We start from the raw sequence: 19282 nt of genomic DNA, 5'->3' as shown, positions 1-19282 counted from the left end.
CACATTTGATTGTAGAAACCAGGGAGAAGGGAAGACCCGAAATTATAGTCTGTACCCCAGAGAAACCGTAGAAATAACCGACCTGTCCTGGATTAGAGTCTCCCATGCAGTTGCAAAATTCAAAAGACTCACCCGAACAACTGGGGCTGCCCCTTTATAAGGAGGCGGACTTAGGATCTGTCTTGGCTGATTTTTGCACCCAGGGTCTCCTTGGGTTCTGGCCCTGCGTACGACAAAACGACTGTCTAGTAGATGAGGGACCAGCTGCCAAAGCCTCTGATCCCTTAAAAGAGCACTTCGATTTCCTTTTAAAAAGGCAACAGGGAACTCGGATATATTTATCCAAATCCTCTCCAAAAAGTTGTTCCCAATGAAAGGGAAAACCTGCCAACAATTTCTTGCACAGCAGTTCCAACTCTTCAGCCACAAAACCCTGCGCCTGTGAACTGATAAGAGGCCCATGTGAGAAATTTGCTGAATTGAATCCTTAAGAGCATCCACCGCAAAGCATAAAGCATGTGGAACATCCTCCAAATTCTTGGCTGAATATTTTCCCTGCACTGATGGCCTTTCCAGCAATCATTTGACATGGTCCAAAAGACACTGGCAAATACCAATAGCCACTACCGCTGACTGTGTGGCCAAACCTGCCAGAGAGAAGGAGGGCTTAAGCAGAGATTCTAGCTTCTTATCTGCTGGATCCTTGAAAATCTGGACATTATCCACAGGACAAGTTAATGACCTATTCAGGAATGAAGCAGCTGCATCGACCACAAGCATGCCCCATTTTTTAACAAACTGCTCTTCCATAGGATATAGGAGAGAAAATATTTTTGGCGGGACAAAAACACTATCCGGGTGATCCCAATCAGCATATGTAATTTGTTCCAAGAGATGATGCACCGGGAAAGCCTGAGTAACCTCAGAGGATTGAATGGGGGTGGTAACCTGACCGGATCATATCAGTAAGGTCCTGAGGAGGAGTTCTACCTGAAAAAAAAAAACCCAAAAACTAGCTGCTGACTTTTAAAATACAGACACTTACCTGTCCCATGGTCCAGCGGTGTCCTTGCCACCGCTGGTTTCACTGGCCGTCTTCTCTCCCTGGTGCCAGCATCTTCAGTGTGGGCATCCGGCTGTGACAGCTTGTGGCTTCACAGCCAAGTGCCCCATGTATGCGCGAGAAGCGCTGTGCTTTGTGAATGCCCCCGTAGTCTTCTGGGACCTGTCGTGTGTCCCAGAAGACTACGGGGAGGGAGTGGGGGGAGGACAACTTCTGCTTCCGATCACCTAGGCGATCACATTAGAAGTAGGAGCGGGCATTGTCATATTCGGGTACTTGCTCCCCAAAAGGTGCCAATACTTACATGGGGAGCAGGGGACAAAGGCTTAAAGTGGAACTTCCCCTTTTGGGTGGAGCTCTGCTTTAAGCAATGAAGCACTACCCCTAGTGGCAACCTTCGCCAACAGCAAAGGAAAAACTACTACCTTTGTTTTCCCTCCATTTTTACTTTGCCTTCTTTCATCAAAAAGAGGGAAGAAAAGAAAAAGGGAAGGAGGCAGCACCTTACCATTCCTGCCATAGGACTCATTACACGAAGAGTCCAACCTTCACCCATCACGGTGGGCCCTTTCTTGTTGACCTTCAAGGACTCTGTCTCCATAATGTGGGGCCACTGCCTCGAGCCTGTATAGCACCCTACTGGAAAATGCCTTACGGCTGCATTACAGGCAAAACCCTGAGGATTCTTCTCCTTATCTAGCGAGGCTCGGGTACCATCTGTTTTGCCAAACAGCTTTCCAAATGGATCCGGTTAAAGTCCATGAATCTCATAGTGACCGTATTAGACAATAGGTATGCTCCAGGAGCACAAACACCACTTTCAGTGACCATCCACCTTACAAACACTGGCAAAAACACTGAAGTACTTACTGTGTAGGAGGGCATATATAGGGGAGGACTCCTCTGATTGGTCAGCCAGTGTCCATTCAACTATAGGTGGCATATAACCCACATAGTCATAAATAGCCTGCTCTGTGTCCCGTGATGTATAATAAAGAAAATAAAATGATAAATAATCCCCCAAAAAAACAAACGCATGTAAACACACATGCAGAACTGAACACAGCGATTGTGGTGTACAGGCGCCCTCAGAATTTGCATAAGAATAGATCTATTCAAAATAGACATATCAGATTTGGAGTATTTCTTTTAGTGTGTTTAGAGTGTTTCATAAAATGTTCCTCAAACACACTGGTCTAAAAGTCACTGTGCATCTGCAGTGTCAATATTACACTAAACTACCCAAGCAGAACTATAAAAAAAAAAACCAACAAAACAAAAACACACATTTTATTAAAGGGTAATGCAGCTGAAATTTTTAACTCTGTAAAGAACAGAAGATTCTGGAATAGAACAAGTGCTAGTCACATGGCCTGTTCTATAAAGGAGGATAGCCGTTCAGGAATTTCTGCTATGAATATCAGTCCCATAAGATCATCTAGCAAAGAACATATCCCTGATCCTGATAAGGTTACAATAAAAGCGGTTCTATTTTTTTGCATGATGTAGATGTTTTTAAATAGAAAAAAACACTTTACTACTTTTTTCTGGCTTTCAATACCTTTATGAATAGACAGTTTTACAGCATTTTTTTTAATTATAAAAATATTCTACTTGATACACTTTTGGTGTAACAGTACAGGTGCAGTATTCAATTTACCAACAATGAGTAATGGAATGCATTTAATCTATATTTACATATGCAAAATATTTACTGGAAAAATACGTCTTGGTAGACAGAAATGTAAACTTCTAATCAACTGGTGCATGGACCTGAAAAGAAAAGAAGAATGACATTATAGAACTGTAGGTGGAGTATGCCACACTTCATATATTTCACCAGCCTGCAAAGCCATTTTCTACGTTTTAGTTTCTAACAAGAAACTGAATTCCACAGCCTTAGCCTGTACAACATGCATGCAACTATAAACGTTGACGCTTGCAGAAATTTAAGTAGGGTCTGCCTACAAAAAGAGAAAGCCAGACTCTTCCATTGCTGATCACCATCTAAAAAAATTCTAAGTCACTGGTAAGGGACACATATACAGATATTAAATGGAAAAGAACATTTGACCACTGATCTTCATATCTGTTCAATGTTAGGGACTCAGCAGCTGCTGAATACAATGGCTAAACATAACAGACAGGCAGTTTGCATTTTCAAAAGGGGATTTCAACAAAGATAGCCTTTGTATTTACAGGTTTCTTCTACTGGATTATTAACTTAAGCTAGGCATAAAGCCAGTATACCACAACAACTTTGCTAGCCATATTTAGCAATGTTTAGGCCAACTCTACAAGCCAAACATTTCTTCTTTGTAAGTGTTGTGTAGTCCTAGATAGTCTAAGTGTGTGGTACACATGGCAACCACCCACCCTCCACCCCATGATCCTGAAGTTGGATTCAACTGCCGAATGATGGGTTTGATCTGCTTGTGTCATCACTCTGTGGCTTCTGACCTGTGTCCTAACAACTTTGAGCCATATGTGCTGCCTAATTGCCATTAATTCCTGAAACAGGAGGCTTTCAGAACTGATCTCCACCTGCATTCTCTGCTGCAGGTGGACCTAGCAAGAATTGGAACCCTACCATGATGTCCTCTGACATACTGATCTCCTACTGCTACAGTGGAGAGGTTGTATTCTGACTCGAGAGATGGGTGTGTTTGCTAGGCATAAAAGACAGCTTTCAGATGACAGTGACTGCATACAATGGCAAAAATAATTATTTGATCCCCTGCATATTTTCTAAGTTTTCCCACTTACAAAGAAATGAAGGGTCTATAAAATTTTTATCATAGGTGTATTTTAAATGATAGAGATCAACCAAAAAGCCAAAAAAAAAAAACACATGATCCAAAAGGTTATAAATTGAGTTCAGTGAGTAAGTATTTGATCCTTTACAATAATAATTCTGGCTTCCACAGACTGGCTATGTGCTCAGGTGGTACACAGATTAGTCCTGTCAATTTAAGAAGGTGCTCCTAATGACAACTCGTTATGTGTATAAAAGACACCTGCCCACAGAATCTTTCCTCCATTCAAACCTCACCACCATGGGCAATTGACCAAAGAGCTGTCAAAGGATGTCAGGGACACGACTGTAGACCTGCACAAGGCTGGAACGGGCTACAAGACCATCAGCAAGAAGCTTGGTGAGGAGACAACTGTTGGAGCGAATAATCACAAATGAAAAATACAAAATTACCATCAATCGCCATCGGTCTGGAGCTCCATGCAAGGTTTTGCCTCATGGGATAAGGATGATAATGAGAAAAGTGAGGAATCACCCCAGAACTACACGGGAGAAGCTGGTGAATGATCTCAAGGCATTTGGGACTACAGTCACCAAACAAACAATTGGTAACACAATACGCCGCCATGGATTGAAATCCTGCAGCACCTGCAAGGTCCCCTCCTCAAGGAGCCACATGTCCAGGCCGTCTGAAGTTTGCCAATGAACATCTAATGATTCAGAGAAGGATTGGGAGAAAGTGCTGTGGTCAGATGAGACCAAAATTGAGCAAAGAAAACCTGAAATGTGACCTTCAGGTAGTGAATTCTGCATTTGGGGGTTCAAAATTCTTTATATACTGTTAGCTACAGAGTGCTTACCAGGTTCCAGACTGTGGAAAGTCTCTTAAAACTCCCCTGTCCTATCTCTGGGCATTGGGAACTACTACAAGTGGTCCACATATTTTGTTCCCACCTTTTTAGGGTGAGGAACAATATTCCCACCATTGATCTAATTGCAAAGGACACACATCTTTCACCTCACTTTGTGCTTGCCGACACCTACAGTAACCCAATAATCTCTGCCCACTAACCTTTTCCTGTTTTCAACAGTTGGTTTGTGAGTAACCAAGTTGTTCTCTTGGAGTTTTAAATGATGTTGTCTCAGTCTAGCACATGTGCTCACATCGGTTTTCAGTAGCATTTAATTTTATACACAGATTGACATCACATCCTGTCTCATTTTGTCCTCCTCATCAGTACCAGCCATTGTGTCCCCCACCAACAGTGTCCTGCGTGATTATGTCCTCCTGCACCCACCATTCTATCCATCACCATTCTTTCCTTCTCTACTGTGCCGCCGCTCTGTCCCCCACCATCCGTGCCCAACAACATTCCCCTTGCACCAGACATACCGGAGGAGCAGCATTATCCCAGCCACGATCTGACATGAGGGAAAGTATTGTGGGCAGTATAGACAGAGCACAATTCTGCTTTCCCTCCCACTTCCTGTCACACAGGGGTCATGCAGAGCAGGGCTGTCAGTTTGGTCTGCGTTTCAGTGTGGAGCTGTGAGGAAAAATGGAGACATGCTGCATAATTCTGCACTGCTCCGCACGTTTTGGTGTGAACAAGAGACTTATATAAAACAATTGTGTGTATCGCAGAGACCTGCAGTTTGGCAGTCTGTGCAGATGGTATGAATGAGCCCTTAGACATGTCTAAATCTCCCTCAACTGTGCATTTTTACCCCCCCCCCCCAACCACAGGTCTAAATGAGGCTTTACACTTTATTTTACATACACATTACATTATATTTTCACAATTTTTTTTTTTTGGGAGGGGGGGATCCCTGATGTCTCACTTTAAAAAGAAAGAAAAAAGGGATTGAGATCATTCCTCATTTTTTTTCTCTGCAGCATGGCTGCACTGCAGAATGAGCAGGAGGCTGTATACGGAGACTCATGCTCATTCATAAACTGAAACAGTAAATATTGTGTATGCTTCATATATAATGAACACAGCGAGTGATTGGCACCGATCACTCGCTGTGTTTATTCATAAGAAGAAGGGGTCGGTAAATGACATTTACTGGCCCCTTTTCCTGCTTTCCATCCTAAACAATTCCTGTGTGCTCATTGCAACCCCTAAAAGCCAGAGGGAGGGAGAGGGGGAGAAGCTGGCCAGCAACAGCTTCAGTGAGGAGAAGCTGGCCATCTGTAGCCCCCTGTGACCACCATCTGCTACTTCCTGCTGCCCCCTTATATGCGGTCCTGCTGTTGGGACACTGGGAGAGAAGGCACCGCTCTGCTCTCCTTTTCACTGCCTCTCACATGGAGTGCAGAGCAGTGCTGTCAGTTTCCATCAGTGTAGCTGCAGGCATTCTACATAATTCCGCACATCACACCTGCGTTTGGTGTGGACCACATAGAAAACAATTGTTTTGCAGAGACTTGCTTTTTTCTAATGTAGAAAAACACAGGTTTCTGCTTATGGTGTGAATGAGTCCTTTAGGCTGGAAAAGTATACAAAGTAATTTCTAAGTATTTAGGCATCTGTCAGTCGACCGTTAAGCCTTGTTCACACCATACGTGCATGAAAACTGATGGCAATTCACGCAGATTTCACTTGCAGAGACATGAGTTTACATCAGTTTCATATCAGTTTTTATACATGTTGACATCAGTTTTCATGTGTGTCAGTTACGTACCCTGTTCACACCGCAGTGTTGATGTCATGCCCGCACGTAATACCAGTGTTTTTTTTTGTGTGAACAGAGCACATAGACAAGGGCATAAAAAAAAAAAAGAAAAAAACCTATTGGTCTCTAAGGTGTGCAGAAAAACTGACGCATCTGCACATGGTGTGAATGATTACTTAGACAAATTGTCCATAGAGACAGTTTAGAACTGTGTAATTCCAAGGGGTTCATATACCTTTTCTTACCACTGTAACTTTGGCTAAAATTGGTCTGCTGAACTGCAACACAGAAAATGCTTGCTGTGCATGCCTTTTGCTGACATAACATCTTTTTGGGGTTTTTAGATCTCTTTAAGGAAGTATTTGGTAGGAAGAATCCTGACTTTTCTGCAATTTGACCTGAAACAATATCTGGTCCTGAGCACTGTCAAGTGACATTTCAGATCTGCGATCTTGTTCCAAAGACTTCCATTCTTTGGTTAAGACATTTTTGTGGGGTGTCTCATATTCCCACCTGTGAATGTGGGATCTAAATTTGGTTCTGTCAGCTCTTCAGAAACAACCTTTTGAACCTATCAGGGATATTTTCCCCTTACTCTCAAATTTACCTTCCTTCTTGCCACCACCTCTGCAAGGCCTTTGTCTAAGCTAGCTGCCCTGCCTTGTAATGAACAATCCTTTTAAGGTGGTTTTGGTATTTCGTCTTAACCAGGGCACTGGGTTTATATTTCTTTGTTCGGTCTGAAAATACAAAAAAAGATTTCTCTTTACATCTTGGAAGTAGTTCATGCTGTTTGCTTTCATCTTGCAGTCACTCCTTCCTCTTAAATGTCTCTCTTTTTGTCATTCCTGATGGCCCCCAATATGCGGGACCACCTTCTTGATGCACTCTCTTTATGGTGCACACAGATCGTTTAGGCTTATGGCCTTAATCACAAAGTTCCAGCTTTTCCCTTCAAAGCACATTCTAGATTTTTGAGTGTTTATTAGGCATCTATTTTCCAGATTTGCAAGACTATCACCTGGTGGATGTTTAACCCCTTGGCGCCGTTGCCTCCCAGCCCTTTAAGGGTTTCAGGAGCCGGGAGGTGGGTTTTAGGGTCATGTGACCGCTGTGATTCACTGTCACGGCGGTCACATGATCAGGAAAGGTCCCAATCGAAAGAGATCGGGACCTTTCCGTGAGTACCGGACATGTGTGCTGGGAGTGCGCATTCTCAGCACATATGTTTTTCGTAATTGCACACAAATATGCGGCCGCTCAGCGTCTAGGCATTTGTGTACGGCCTACTTGAAGAAGTTAAGACTCATCCATCGCCATCTTCAGGCATAAGGTCTTTCAGGCAGTCCTTTGAGCTGCAGGCTGCCCCGTTTTTACTTCTTTGTTATGTGGGCCCATTAGTGTCGCTGTTGCTCACCCTTCAGGTGGACTGTTTTTGAATGGTCCTACTGTCTATGAAATACTACTAATCCTGTGTTCCTTGAAGAAACAACAATACTTCTACTGTTGCTTTTCTACAAGCTGAACAACCATTGGAATGGGAAGGGCTACACCTGGCTGGCCAAAAGCTTGTTTACCAATGTCCAATTCCTCCTGAAGGCAGCAGTATAACCCATATATTCTATGAATTACTACTGATCCTGTGTAAACTAAATACAGACAATTATGCTTGAAATGACTGCGCAATTAAAATACTATGGTCTGAATGTGTTACCGCAGCAGCAATTTTCGGCCATGCTAGTGACATCACTAAGACATCATCTGCAGATGGTGGCGTTTCCAGGTTCCATTGCGTAAAAGACTGAAAAGTGGTTCTGACTGTCAGTGAACGATCCTGGAATAAAGGAAGACAAAGCAATGTGATACCTATTTTAAAGGGATCCTAAATCCAAACATCTTGGTTCATGAAGGCAAATGTACAGCTTTAACCCTCAAATGGGAGTAATTTTTTGCAATCTGCTCATCTAAAAATCCCTCCCAAGCTGGTGGCTCCTGCAACCTAAGGGCTGAACAGGTCATGAGTGTCAGAATGTTCATTTTAAGATAGCCGCAAACTACAATCAGATTGTAAAATCACCAATCTACTTTAGATGTACCTACTACATATATACATATTTCTAACGTGCCAACAAAATGTTTTACAATGCCACTGAACATCAATGTTGTGCAATATTTTTTTCTTTATTGGGGGACGGGGTCTTAAGTGTGTTTGGGGTTATCTATATCATCAAGCCGAGCATCTAACATTTCACCTTTCTTCCACTAATAACAAAAGACATGCACTTGGCTTCCTGTGTAACTTTTAGGGCTAAGCACACCTTAAATTAATTTTAACCACCTCAATACCATCACATTTCTTCATTTCCAAAAAAAAAAAAAAAAAAAAGGTAATTTTGGAGGTGTTCATACTGTTTTGCCATTTTTTATTAATATGTTTTACAGCAGAGAGGCGTTTTCTCCCTTCTATCGTAAAAAGTACTAAAAAAAAAAAAAAAATTACAGTGGTTATGAAATACAAAAACGTGGTCTTGAAAATCAATAAAATTAATTTGGGTTCAGTTTTGCAATGAAGAAACAATTGTCAAACTATGAGAGCACTGAGAAATGAAAGCAGGCCTGGACAGGAAGGGGGTGCAACATGCCAGGCCTGAGGTTAAGGATATACAGTGGGGCAAAAAAGTATTTAGTCAGCCACCAATTGTGCAAGTTCTCCCACTTAAAAAGATGAGAGAGGCCTGTAATTGGCATCATAGGTAGACCTCAACTATCAGAGACAAAATGAGAAAAAAAATCCAGTAATGTATGGCCATGATCAGCAACTTATAGCAGGACTGTGGCGGGCATTTTGACACTGTGGGGAACTGACTAACTGCCATTGACATCCCAGTGATTAGTGCTAATAAACAACGGCACTGTACTAATAACACTGGGAAAGGAGGGGTTAACATCTGTGGCGATCAAAAGGTTAACAGTGTGCTGTGTTGTGTTTTACAGAGTGTGCTGTGTTGTACTATGTAGACAAGCTGCTTTGTATTGCTCTGCTGTGCAGAGCAATACAAAGCAGCCTGTTTGTGCTGACAGGGGAGAGATCTGTGTTGTTTACACACAGACCTCTCCCCTTTCACTGTTCCTGGGTGATCACCAGATGCCAGCGGGGAATCTCCAGTTGGGACCCAGTGATCAACAGCTGTAGCTGCCAAGGTCGGCGCGTGCGCGCCCCCTATCCCGGAAATGCAAAATCACGTACAGTGGATATAAAAAGTCTACACACCCGTTAAAATGTCAGGTTTCTGTGATGTAAAAAAAACGAGACAAATAATTTCAGAACTTTTTGCACCTTTAATGTGACCTATAAACTGTACAACTCAATTGAAAAACTGAAATCTTTTTTGGAGGAGGAGTAAACAAAAAAACTAAAATGTGGTTGCACAAGTGTGCACACCCTCTTATAACTGGGGATGTAGCTGTGTTCAGAATTAAGCAATCACATTAAATAGGAGTCAGTACACACTTGCCATCAATTCAAGTGCCTCTGATAAACCCCAAATAAAGTTCAGCTGTTCTAGTAGGTCTTTCCTGACATTTTCTTAGCCACATCCTACAAGCAAAAGCCATGGTCCGCAGAGAGCTTCCAAAGCATCAAAGGGACCTCATTGTTAAAAGTAGTGGTGCACCGAAATGAAAATTCTGGTGCCAAAAGCAAAAATTCAGGATGCACTTGGCCGAATACTGAAACAGATGGTTTTTTTTAAAAATGTATATATATTTTTTTGGGGGGAAAAAAAAAAAAAAAAAAAAAAAAAAAACACACTTGTGGGGTTTTTTTGTTTTTTTTTTAAATCATAACAATATATACCCAAATGTTTTTGCAAATTATGAAAGATTATGTTACGGTGAGTAAATAGATATCCAACATGTCATGCTTTCAAATTGCACACTCTCATGGAATGACGTCAAACTATGGTACTTAAAAATCTCCATAGTGAAATCACTCTGGTCCTCCAAGGGCATAGAGATGAGTGGAGGCCATCTTTCCTTCACTTATCTCTATGCCCAGCACTGGGATCATTCAGTGATTTCTCAGGTAAAGGTGAAAGCCACCGAACGGCGCTGTATCGGTGCTTATTTTTATATTGGCCAACATGGTTGTTTTTGGCCGAAACGTTTCGGCCACTAAAAAGGTCGGTGCAACCCCAAGTTAAAAGGTATCAGTCAGGAGAAGGGTACAAAAGAATTTCCAAGGCATTAGATAGACCATGGAACACAGTGAAGACAGTCATCATCAAGTGGAGAAAATATGGCACAACAGCGACATTACCAAGAACTGGACGTCCCTCCAACATTGATGAAAAGACGAGAAGAAAACTGGTCTGTGAAGCTGCCAAGAGGCCTACAGCAACATTACAGGAGCTGCAGGAATATATGGCAAGAACTGACTGTGTGGTACAAGTGACAACAATCTCCCGTATTCTTCACATGTCTGGGTAGAGTGGCAAGACGGAAGCCTTTTTTTTTTTTTTTTTTTTTTTTTAATGAAGGAAAACCTCCTAGTCCAGCTAAATTTTACAAAAACAAAAAAAAAACACATCTGAAGTCTCCCAAGAGCATGTGGGAAAATGTGTTATGGTCTCATGAAACCAAGGTTGAACTTTTTGGCCATAATTCCAAAAGATATGTTTGGCACAAAAACAAAACTGCACTTCACCAAAAGAACACCATACCAATAGTGAAGCATAATGGTGGCAGCATCGTGCTTTGGGGCGGTTTTTCTTCAGCTGGAACTGGGTCCTAATGCAGGCCATAGATGGGTCGAAAATCGGCCGATTTTTCGGCCGAACATAAAATCGGACGATTTTCGGATCGTTAGTGGGCTAATTGTTCGGCCGTTTTTCGGTATTTTGGCAGATTTTTTTTTTATCGGTAAAGTTGGAAAAAAATCAGCCGATTTTGCCGATCGGCCGATTTTCGCGGCAATGATGGGCAAATCGGCCGATCTTTTTACAGATAAAAAAAAATCTGCGCATGAGCAGTGACCTGCAAGAGGAAGACAAAAAGAAGAAGAAAAAAGAAGAAGAGGATGAAGAAGAAGAAGAAGAGGATGAAGAAGAAGAGGATGAAGAAGAGGATGAAGAAGAAGAGGATGAAGAAGAAGAGGATGAAGAAGAAGAGGATGAAGAAGAAGAGGATGAAGAAGAAGAGGAAGATGAAGAAGAGGATGAAAAAGAGGATGAAGAAGAAGAAGAGGATGAAGAAGAAGAAGAGGATGAAGAAGAAGAAGAGGATGAAGAAGAAGAAGAGGATGAAGAAGAAGAGGAATTCCAGTCTGGCAAAAAATGTCCCTGCAGAGAGCTCCGCTATTTCTTTGACAGTTCCTTGACATTTATAGCGGTTGCAACATTGTATCTATTTGTTTCTGAATAAAAACATCTGTATCCTAAATGGATACAAATACATTGTTGCAACCGCTATAAATGTCAAGGAACTGTCAAAGAAATAGCGGAGCTCTCTGCAGGGACACTTTTTGCCGGCTGTGGACGGGATGAAAATCGGCCAATTTTTTTTACCGTTGCTGGTAACGTCGGCCGCTTGAACGACCGATTTTACGTTTTTTTAAAGAAAATCGGCCGATTTTCGACCCATCTATGGCCTGCATTAGTCAAGGTAGAGGGAATTATGAACCATTCCAAATACCAGTCAATATTGGCACAAAACCTTTAGGGTTCTGCTATAGAGCTGAACATGAAGAGGAACTTCATCTTTCAGCATGGAAACGACCCAAATCATACATCCAAATCAACAAAAGGAATGGCTTCACCAGAAGAAGAATAAAGTTTTGGAATGGCCCAGCCAGAGCCTAGACCTGAATCCGACTGAAAATCTGTGGGGTGATCTGAAGAGGGCTGTGCACAGGAGATGCCCTTGCAATCTGACTGATTTTGAGTGTTTTTTGCAAAGAAGAGTGGGCAAATATTGCCAAGCCAAGATGCTGATAGACTTAGACTGGGAGGGAATATTGATGAACACAACACAGAAATGGGAGTTCTTCAAAAAGACTGTATGCGAACATGCTGCAAAATATATTCCATGGGCAACAAGTTTAAAAAGGCAAAAAAATCAAACCTATGAGGCGTACGGCCAAAGTTAAAACAGCTATCGATAATAAGAAAAGAGCTTTTATTAAATATAAAAATGAAGGAACGCTATCATCGTTTAAACATTACAAAGAATATAACAGAATATGCAAAAAGGAAATAAGGCCGCAAAAATTTAAAATGAACAACAGATTGCAAAAGATAGCAGGACCAACCCCCAAAAATCCTTCAAATATATTAATAGTAAAAAGGTCCGGTCCAAGCATGTAGGCCCTTGACAAAATTACCTAGTGTGTGACTGTGGACAAAGAGAAGGCAAATTTATTAAATACCTTCTTCAGCTCTGTGTATACAAAGAAGCAATACCTTGGACAGAGGGGTGGCGGTGGACGTGGTATACTTGGATTTTGCAAAAGCGTTTGACACAGTTCCCCACACATGGCTAATGTGTAGGTAAAGTCTACAGGCTTGGAAAAATCCATATGTAAATGGATAGAAAACTGGCTAAAAGATCCTATTCAAAGAGTAGTGATTAATGATTCATATTCTGAATGGTCTAGGGTTGTCAGTGATGTACCCCAAGGTTCAGTGTTGGGGCCCTTACTTTTTAATATATTTATAAACGATATATGGTCTGAGATTAAAAATCCTATTTCAGTCTTTGCAGATGACACCAAGCTGTGCAGTGGAATAACGTCCTTACAGGATGTCTTCAACGTACAAGCCAACCTCAATGTACTGTTTAATTGAGCAACTATGTGGCAAATGAGGTTTAATGTTGATAAATGTAAGGTTATGCACTTGGGGGCTAAGAATATGCATGTATTATACATACTGGGGGGGTACAACTGGGGAAATCAATGGATGAGAAGGATCTGGGAGTTCTGGTAGATCACAAGCTTAATAATGAGATGCAATGCCAAGCTGCGGTTTCTAAAGCGAGCAAAATCCTCTCTTGTATTAAAAGAGGTATAGACTCCAGAGAGAGAGATATCATATTACCCCTGTACATATCATTAGTAAAACCTCATCTGGAATATGCAGTTCAGTTTTGGGCACCAATTCATAAAAAGAACATTGGGGAACTGGAGAAACTACAGAGAAGGGCAGATAAGAAGCATGGAGGAGCTCAGATATGAGGAAAAATTAGAGGAACTGAATTTATTCTCTTTTGAGAACAGGAGATTAAGGGGGGATATGATCAACATGTATAAATACATCAGTGGTTCATATAGTGAACCCGGTGTAGAGCGATTCACCCTGAGGTCATCACAGAAGATAAGGGAGCACTCTAAGTCTGGAGGAAAAGAAATTTAAACTCCAAACACGGAAAGGTTTCTTCACAGTGAGAGCTGTGAAAATGTGGAATAGACTCCCTCAAGAGTTGGTTCTGGCCAGCTCAGTGGATTGCTATAAAAAAGGTCTGGATTCTTTCTTAGATACACAGAATATAACTGGATATTAACATTTATAGGTAAAGTTGATCCAGGGTATATCCGATTGCCTCTCAGGGGATCAGGAAGGAATTTTTTCTCCCTGCAGGAGCAAATTGGATCAAGATTTGCTGTTTTTTTTTGCCTTCCTCTGGATCAACTGTGGGTATAGGATGATAACTTTTTTTTTTTTTAAATGGTTGAACGTTTGTCTTTTTTTAGCCAGACTAACTATGTAACTATGTAGACTCATAGGCCCCATGTACACGGGACACTTCTGAACGATGGAAACTGACTGCTGGAAAACGTAGGTAAAAAAAGTCTGTTTAGCCGCATTTACAAGCGTTTTGCGTTTGAAACGCTGAAAAAATCGACTGCTGAACACAAGTTTGGTGCGTTCAAAAAAAGGACTGTAAACTCACATGCCTATAAACAAAGATGTGTACATGGACACATAGGAAAACATTAGGGTGAGTTCAGGAGCTGCTGGAAAAAAACGCTGAACAGCTCCTAAATGTGAGTTTATCAGCAGCAGTGTACATGAGCCCTTACCCAAAAAGACTGAGTGCTGTAATAAAATCAAAAGGTACTTCAAAAAAGTATTAGTTTAGGGGGGCACACTTATGCAACCATATTATTTTAACTTCCCTCCAGTTTGTTGTTCAACTATGTTGTACAGTTTATAGGTTACAATAAAAAGGTAGAAAAAAAGTTCTGAAATGATTTATCTTTGTCTAATTTTTTTACATCACAAAAACTTGACATTTTAACAGGGGTGTGTAGACTTTTTATATCCACTGTACGTATACATGATTTTGCACAGCCCTGCAGCAGTATTTCTGCTATAGGGTGGCAGGGAACCAGTTAAACAACATATGAGCAAAACCAATAAGCAAGAATATACATAGTACTTACATACTGAAGAAATTTTTGTTTTAAAATGACAGTTGAGTGAAATAATCTAATTATGCTATGTCACATAAGCAGTTTTACCTCTTCCTCAGAGAAAGGTTTATTATCCTCCTTCAGGACAATCCCCATATAGCCTTCAGGTACAGCAACTTCCTGTCCTCGGAGCATTCTGCCTCTGAAAGAGACCTCTTTACCTGTATAAAAGAAGGGAAATTGCAATAAACAAATTAGCTATTTTCATATATCCAGGCATACTGAGCAACCTTACAATTTTAACCTGTTAGTCTGCCTTTTCTTAGTGTTTTCAGATCTATCATCATATTCTTAGGCCAGTATAAATATCGCTCTGTTTACATTCAGGAGTAATAAATGAAAAGATTTAATTTGGCATACTTGTTTGATTCAGTGTCTTCACTGACAGGGAAATGTGAAATGTGCATAAAAAGAAAAAAAAAACGTTTTTAATGTATACATAACTGTACATTTGTTTTCCTTTTAATTCAACTGAGGTTCAGCTCTACAATCAACGGCATTAGATAATCACATCTTTTTGTCTTAGTCCCATTATTCTTATGGTTAGGATCCTTCAAGAGCCTGGAGCAGCTCTGTGACAATAATAGCCCACTATCAGTAGACACTGGGTCGCAAGAGAGCAAAAAGTAAGTGCACACCTGTGACCTACAGGTCAAAAAAATCTTCGGCCATACATCTGCCCCTAGAATAAATGATGAATTAACTCTTGCAGTACTGGCGACCTCACTGTAAGGGTATTTTTTTTTTTCCTGGAGCTGGGCTTTAAGACCTTGTTCACACTACATCATACGCCTGTGTGAGCGCCACACCAAAAACGCATTTTTTGACAACAGCCTAATCCCACATCTGCAGCGATGAGCCTTGCGTTCCAGTAAGGTGCATCTTCCAGCCAGCAGATCCTTCCGGTTCCAATGAGGTCACATCCAGTGCGCCACTTCCAGCTCGAGTCCCCAACTCCTAGCAGGGTTTTGGAGTGATCGCAGTGCCTTTACCTCTTGCATCTTAGCTCTCCCCACAGCTTGAGGATACATGAGCAGCAACAACTTTGACCAATCTTACGCCATGTTACAACTGTTGATTCTTGGTCACCGCTACACAGGCATGACACTGTCACTTCTGGATGAGTAAGCATTATAATTGTATTTATTTATTTCAGGTACTTATATAATGCTATCACTTTACGCAGCGCTTTACATACTGTATATATTGTACATTCAAATCAGTCCCTAACCCTCAAGGGATGTACAATCTTAACTCACATTCATACAAACACATACTAGGGCCAATTTGGACAGGAGCCAATTAACCTACCAGCATGTCTTTGGCATGTGGGAGGAAACCGGAATACCTGGAGGAAACCCAAGCAAGCACAGGGAGAACATGGAAATTTTGGATTACTTTGGATGACTTTTGAGACTGGTATTTCTGATCACATAAGATTACAGTCTTTGTAAGTGTGATAAACAATTTGAAGATTACAATTTTATAATAAAATCCCTATGTGCTTTTAAAAGATAAAATTGTGGTACAGGAGTCCGTATTTATTTCTCCCAATTATTGTGATACTGCAAATTTACAGAGGTATCTCCAAGCACCTTCTGAACTGGACTTTTGGATGAAGCTTTAAATGCCTTTAGTGGTTATCAGTTTAGAGTTACACAGGAGGTCTGGTGCTTGAATTTTTGCTCTTGCTTGGATAGTCGCGGCAATACCTCACATGTGCTGCAATTGCCGTTTATGTATGAGTACGAGCAAGGGGGAAACAGTGGGTGTCGCAAACGTGCGTGCCAGAGACTGACGCAGTCTGTAGCCATGTTATTCCCTCATTCTCCTTCCCCCTCCGTTCCTGAGAGGCACAGTGACAGATGTGTGTTAAAAGTGTCACAGGCCAGCTCCTGGCAGGGAGCCAGGTGGTGCAGCACTGTCCAAAGAACCTGTGTAATTTCACACCTCGTAAAAAGATAAGGGAGCCTTCCCAGGAGTTCAAGGCATTCCCAAGAAGCCCACACCTGTTAACATTTTTAAAAGATCCATTTTTCCCCTATGTCTCATATCTTGGAATATGAGAGACATACATAAAAGCTGGACATATCATTGGATGGACGATGAGCAGGCGAGCAGGCAAACAGTTTTATGGGTCACTCGCCTTATCTTGGACCATCAGGGAAGCCGAAACATAGAACTCGTGAACCGTGCAATATATAATTTTGTAATTCATATCAAAATAATCCTCAGACTTGTCTGCATAATAATATACCCGCGGGTGGACTGTCGCTTGGGCAGATGGAAAGTTATGGACCAGAATATGAATTATGAAAGATGTGGGCTCCAGTTTAGGATTCCGCCTGATGATCCCTCCCTAAACAGGGGATTGGTCTTTTACTTCAGAACCACCCCCTGCTGGGAAACTTTAAAGCAGGCTGTCAAGCCTAAGAGTTAAGTTTGAAGACATCTCCCATTTTAACATCAATATACCACCTGGAGAGACCTGTGCCTTTCGCTCTGAAACGTGATCAGCTTACATCCAAGGCTTAATGGCAAATAACTTAACCCTTTAACTTTTCCGTTATCTCTTTGCTGTGCTGTTTTCGATAGATAGATAGATATAGATATATATCTATCTTAGTTACATCTTCTCTGTAAATATTTTTATTGCACCTGTTTGACCCTTTTAGTAATAAATCTTTCTTTCTGAAAGTGTTGAACTGTTTCTATAGCTCTTAATTGCAATTTACGAATCTCTGCCTTTAAAGAGACACTACTGTTTGTGTTAACCCTCTGTATAACAGGCCTGTATTATGACCAGGTTATGCAGTCGATTATATCAACCATTATAGTGTCATAGATGAACGCGAGTTTCCTTTTTCTCTGATCAAAAAGGAGGTGGTGGTAGTGTGGAGGGTTAGTTGCGTAATTAACCGGACCCAGTAACAATCGATTCAGGCTGCTGGCACATCGATCAGTATCCTTTAGCTGGAAAATCGTTGTGCTCGGAGAGGCACTGGACGGCTGCGGAAGTGGGGGGTAGGGGGGGACACCTCCTTTCACCACCTGCAAAACCAATCCAGTGGCTAATTAGCTGGTAAGATTGCTTATAACAAAAAAAAAAGAAAAAAAAAAGAAGAATCGGCTACAGTAGAAAAACAATACCGGGGTGATGCCTGTAGCTGCTGCTGATGTACATTAGGTGGTCTTCAAGTGGTTAATCCCTTGGCGCCGGCACCTCCCAGCCCTTTAAAAATTTCAGAAGCCAGGAGGTGGGGCGGGGTTTTAGGGTCATGTAACCGCCGTGATTCGCTGTCACATGATCGGGAAAGGTCCTGATCGAAAGAGGAGATCGGGACCTTTCTGTGAGTACCGAATATGTGTGCTGGGAGCACGCGCTCTCAGCACATATATTTTTCTTAATTGCACGCAAATATGTGGCCGCTCGGCGTCAAGGCCCAGACGCCGGGCGGCCGAACATGTGCGTACGGCCGGCGCCAAGAGGTTAATGTACTAAGCACGCTGAGTGTTCACACATTTGGACACAATTATGCACATCAAGCATTTTTTTCTGCCAAAACACCACTGCTCCTAGGGGAGCCGACTGGGTTTGGTTTTCTGCCTCTAAACACCTATGTGTGGGCAGATGCATAGACCAACATGGAGGGGTGTTTAGAGGCAGGGGGAAAAAAAAAACACCAAGTGCCCTCAAAAGCAGCACTCTTAGGCATGAGGCCTAACAGACAACCACTTACCTGTGTGTATAGGGGGCGTGTAGTACAGATACCTACCTCCACCAGTCAGGGTACTGGGTGGAATGCTCCTCATACAGCATACTCAGAGGTAGGTAGGCAGTACCAGGCCCTCTCTCTCCCTCCCTCAATAATCAGCCCACTCACCTCCAGAGGCCTCCCTCATGGCCGGGGTGAAGTACTCGGTGACTCTGGCCGCCCCCTGTCTCTGTATCACACAGGGGAGGAGGTGGAGCGGCTCCTGGGTAGCCGAGGACAGGGTGTGGAGCTCCAGGCGGGCGCAGGGGGCAGCGCGGCTGTCAGTCATGTCTGAGGAAGGACAGATGTACATTATACAATGACCCATTCATCTCTATAGAAGCACATTGATCACACCAACCTTTCCAACACTCACCTACTGCACTCTCCCGCCACCGCACAGACTGCAGGAAGTGACGGTGAACGGCACCCATGCTGTTAGGTATGCTGGGAAATGTAGTCGTACTCTGGAAATTTAATATGTGACCTACAATAAAGGACAGCTATCGTCATATTCTTAGAACATGTACATCACCTGCCGCATATTTATAGCTCAGTTA

The 19282-nt window shown here is 42.1% G+C and overlaps 1 protein-coding gene across 1 annotated transcript; it reads right to left on the bottom strand.

The window, feature by feature from the left end:
* Positions 1 to 2335: 2335 nt before the first annotated feature.
* On the bottom strand, positions 2336 to 19254 carry RNASEH2C (ribonuclease H2 subunit C). The gene is made up of 5 exons (XM_089658081.1): positions 19099 to 19254; positions 18852 to 19013; positions 15016 to 15128; positions 8212 to 8331; positions 2336 to 2836 (listed from the first exon to the last, which is right to left on the bottom strand). The coding sequence occupies exons 1-5, from the start codon at positions 19154 to 19156 to the stop codon at positions 2816 to 2818; spliced, it is 474 nt and encodes a 157-aa protein (XP_089514207.1). The 5' UTR covers positions 19157 to 19254; the 3' UTR covers positions 2336 to 2815.
* Positions 19255 to 19282: the final 28 nt, after the last annotated feature.

The sequence above is a fragment of the Staurois parvus genome, unplaced genomic scaffold (assembly GCF_062004578.1).
Source record: "Staurois parvus isolate SC_StPar_1 unplaced genomic scaffold, SC_StPar_1.0 ptg001051l, whole genome shotgun sequence".
NCBI lineage: Eukaryota > Metazoa > Chordata > Amphibia > Anura > Ranidae > Staurois > Staurois parvus.
Note: the sequence above shows the minus strand (reverse complement) of the source record. Positions and strands in the feature narration are given on the sequence as shown.

Coding starts and splice junctions, on each gene's coding strand:
- RNASEH2C (XM_089658081.1), bottom strand. CDS start 19,156: ATGGGTGCCGTTCACCGTCACTTCCTGCAGTCTGTGCGGTGGCGGGAG. Junction 8,332..15,015: donor AACCTTTCTCTGAGGAAGAG/GTAAAACTGCTT, acceptor CCTTTATTCCAG/GATCGTTCACTGACAGTCAG. Junction 2,837..8,211: donor GGCCGAAAATTGCTGCTGCG/GTAACACATTCA, acceptor TTTTCTTTTCAG/GTCCATGCACCAGTTGATTA.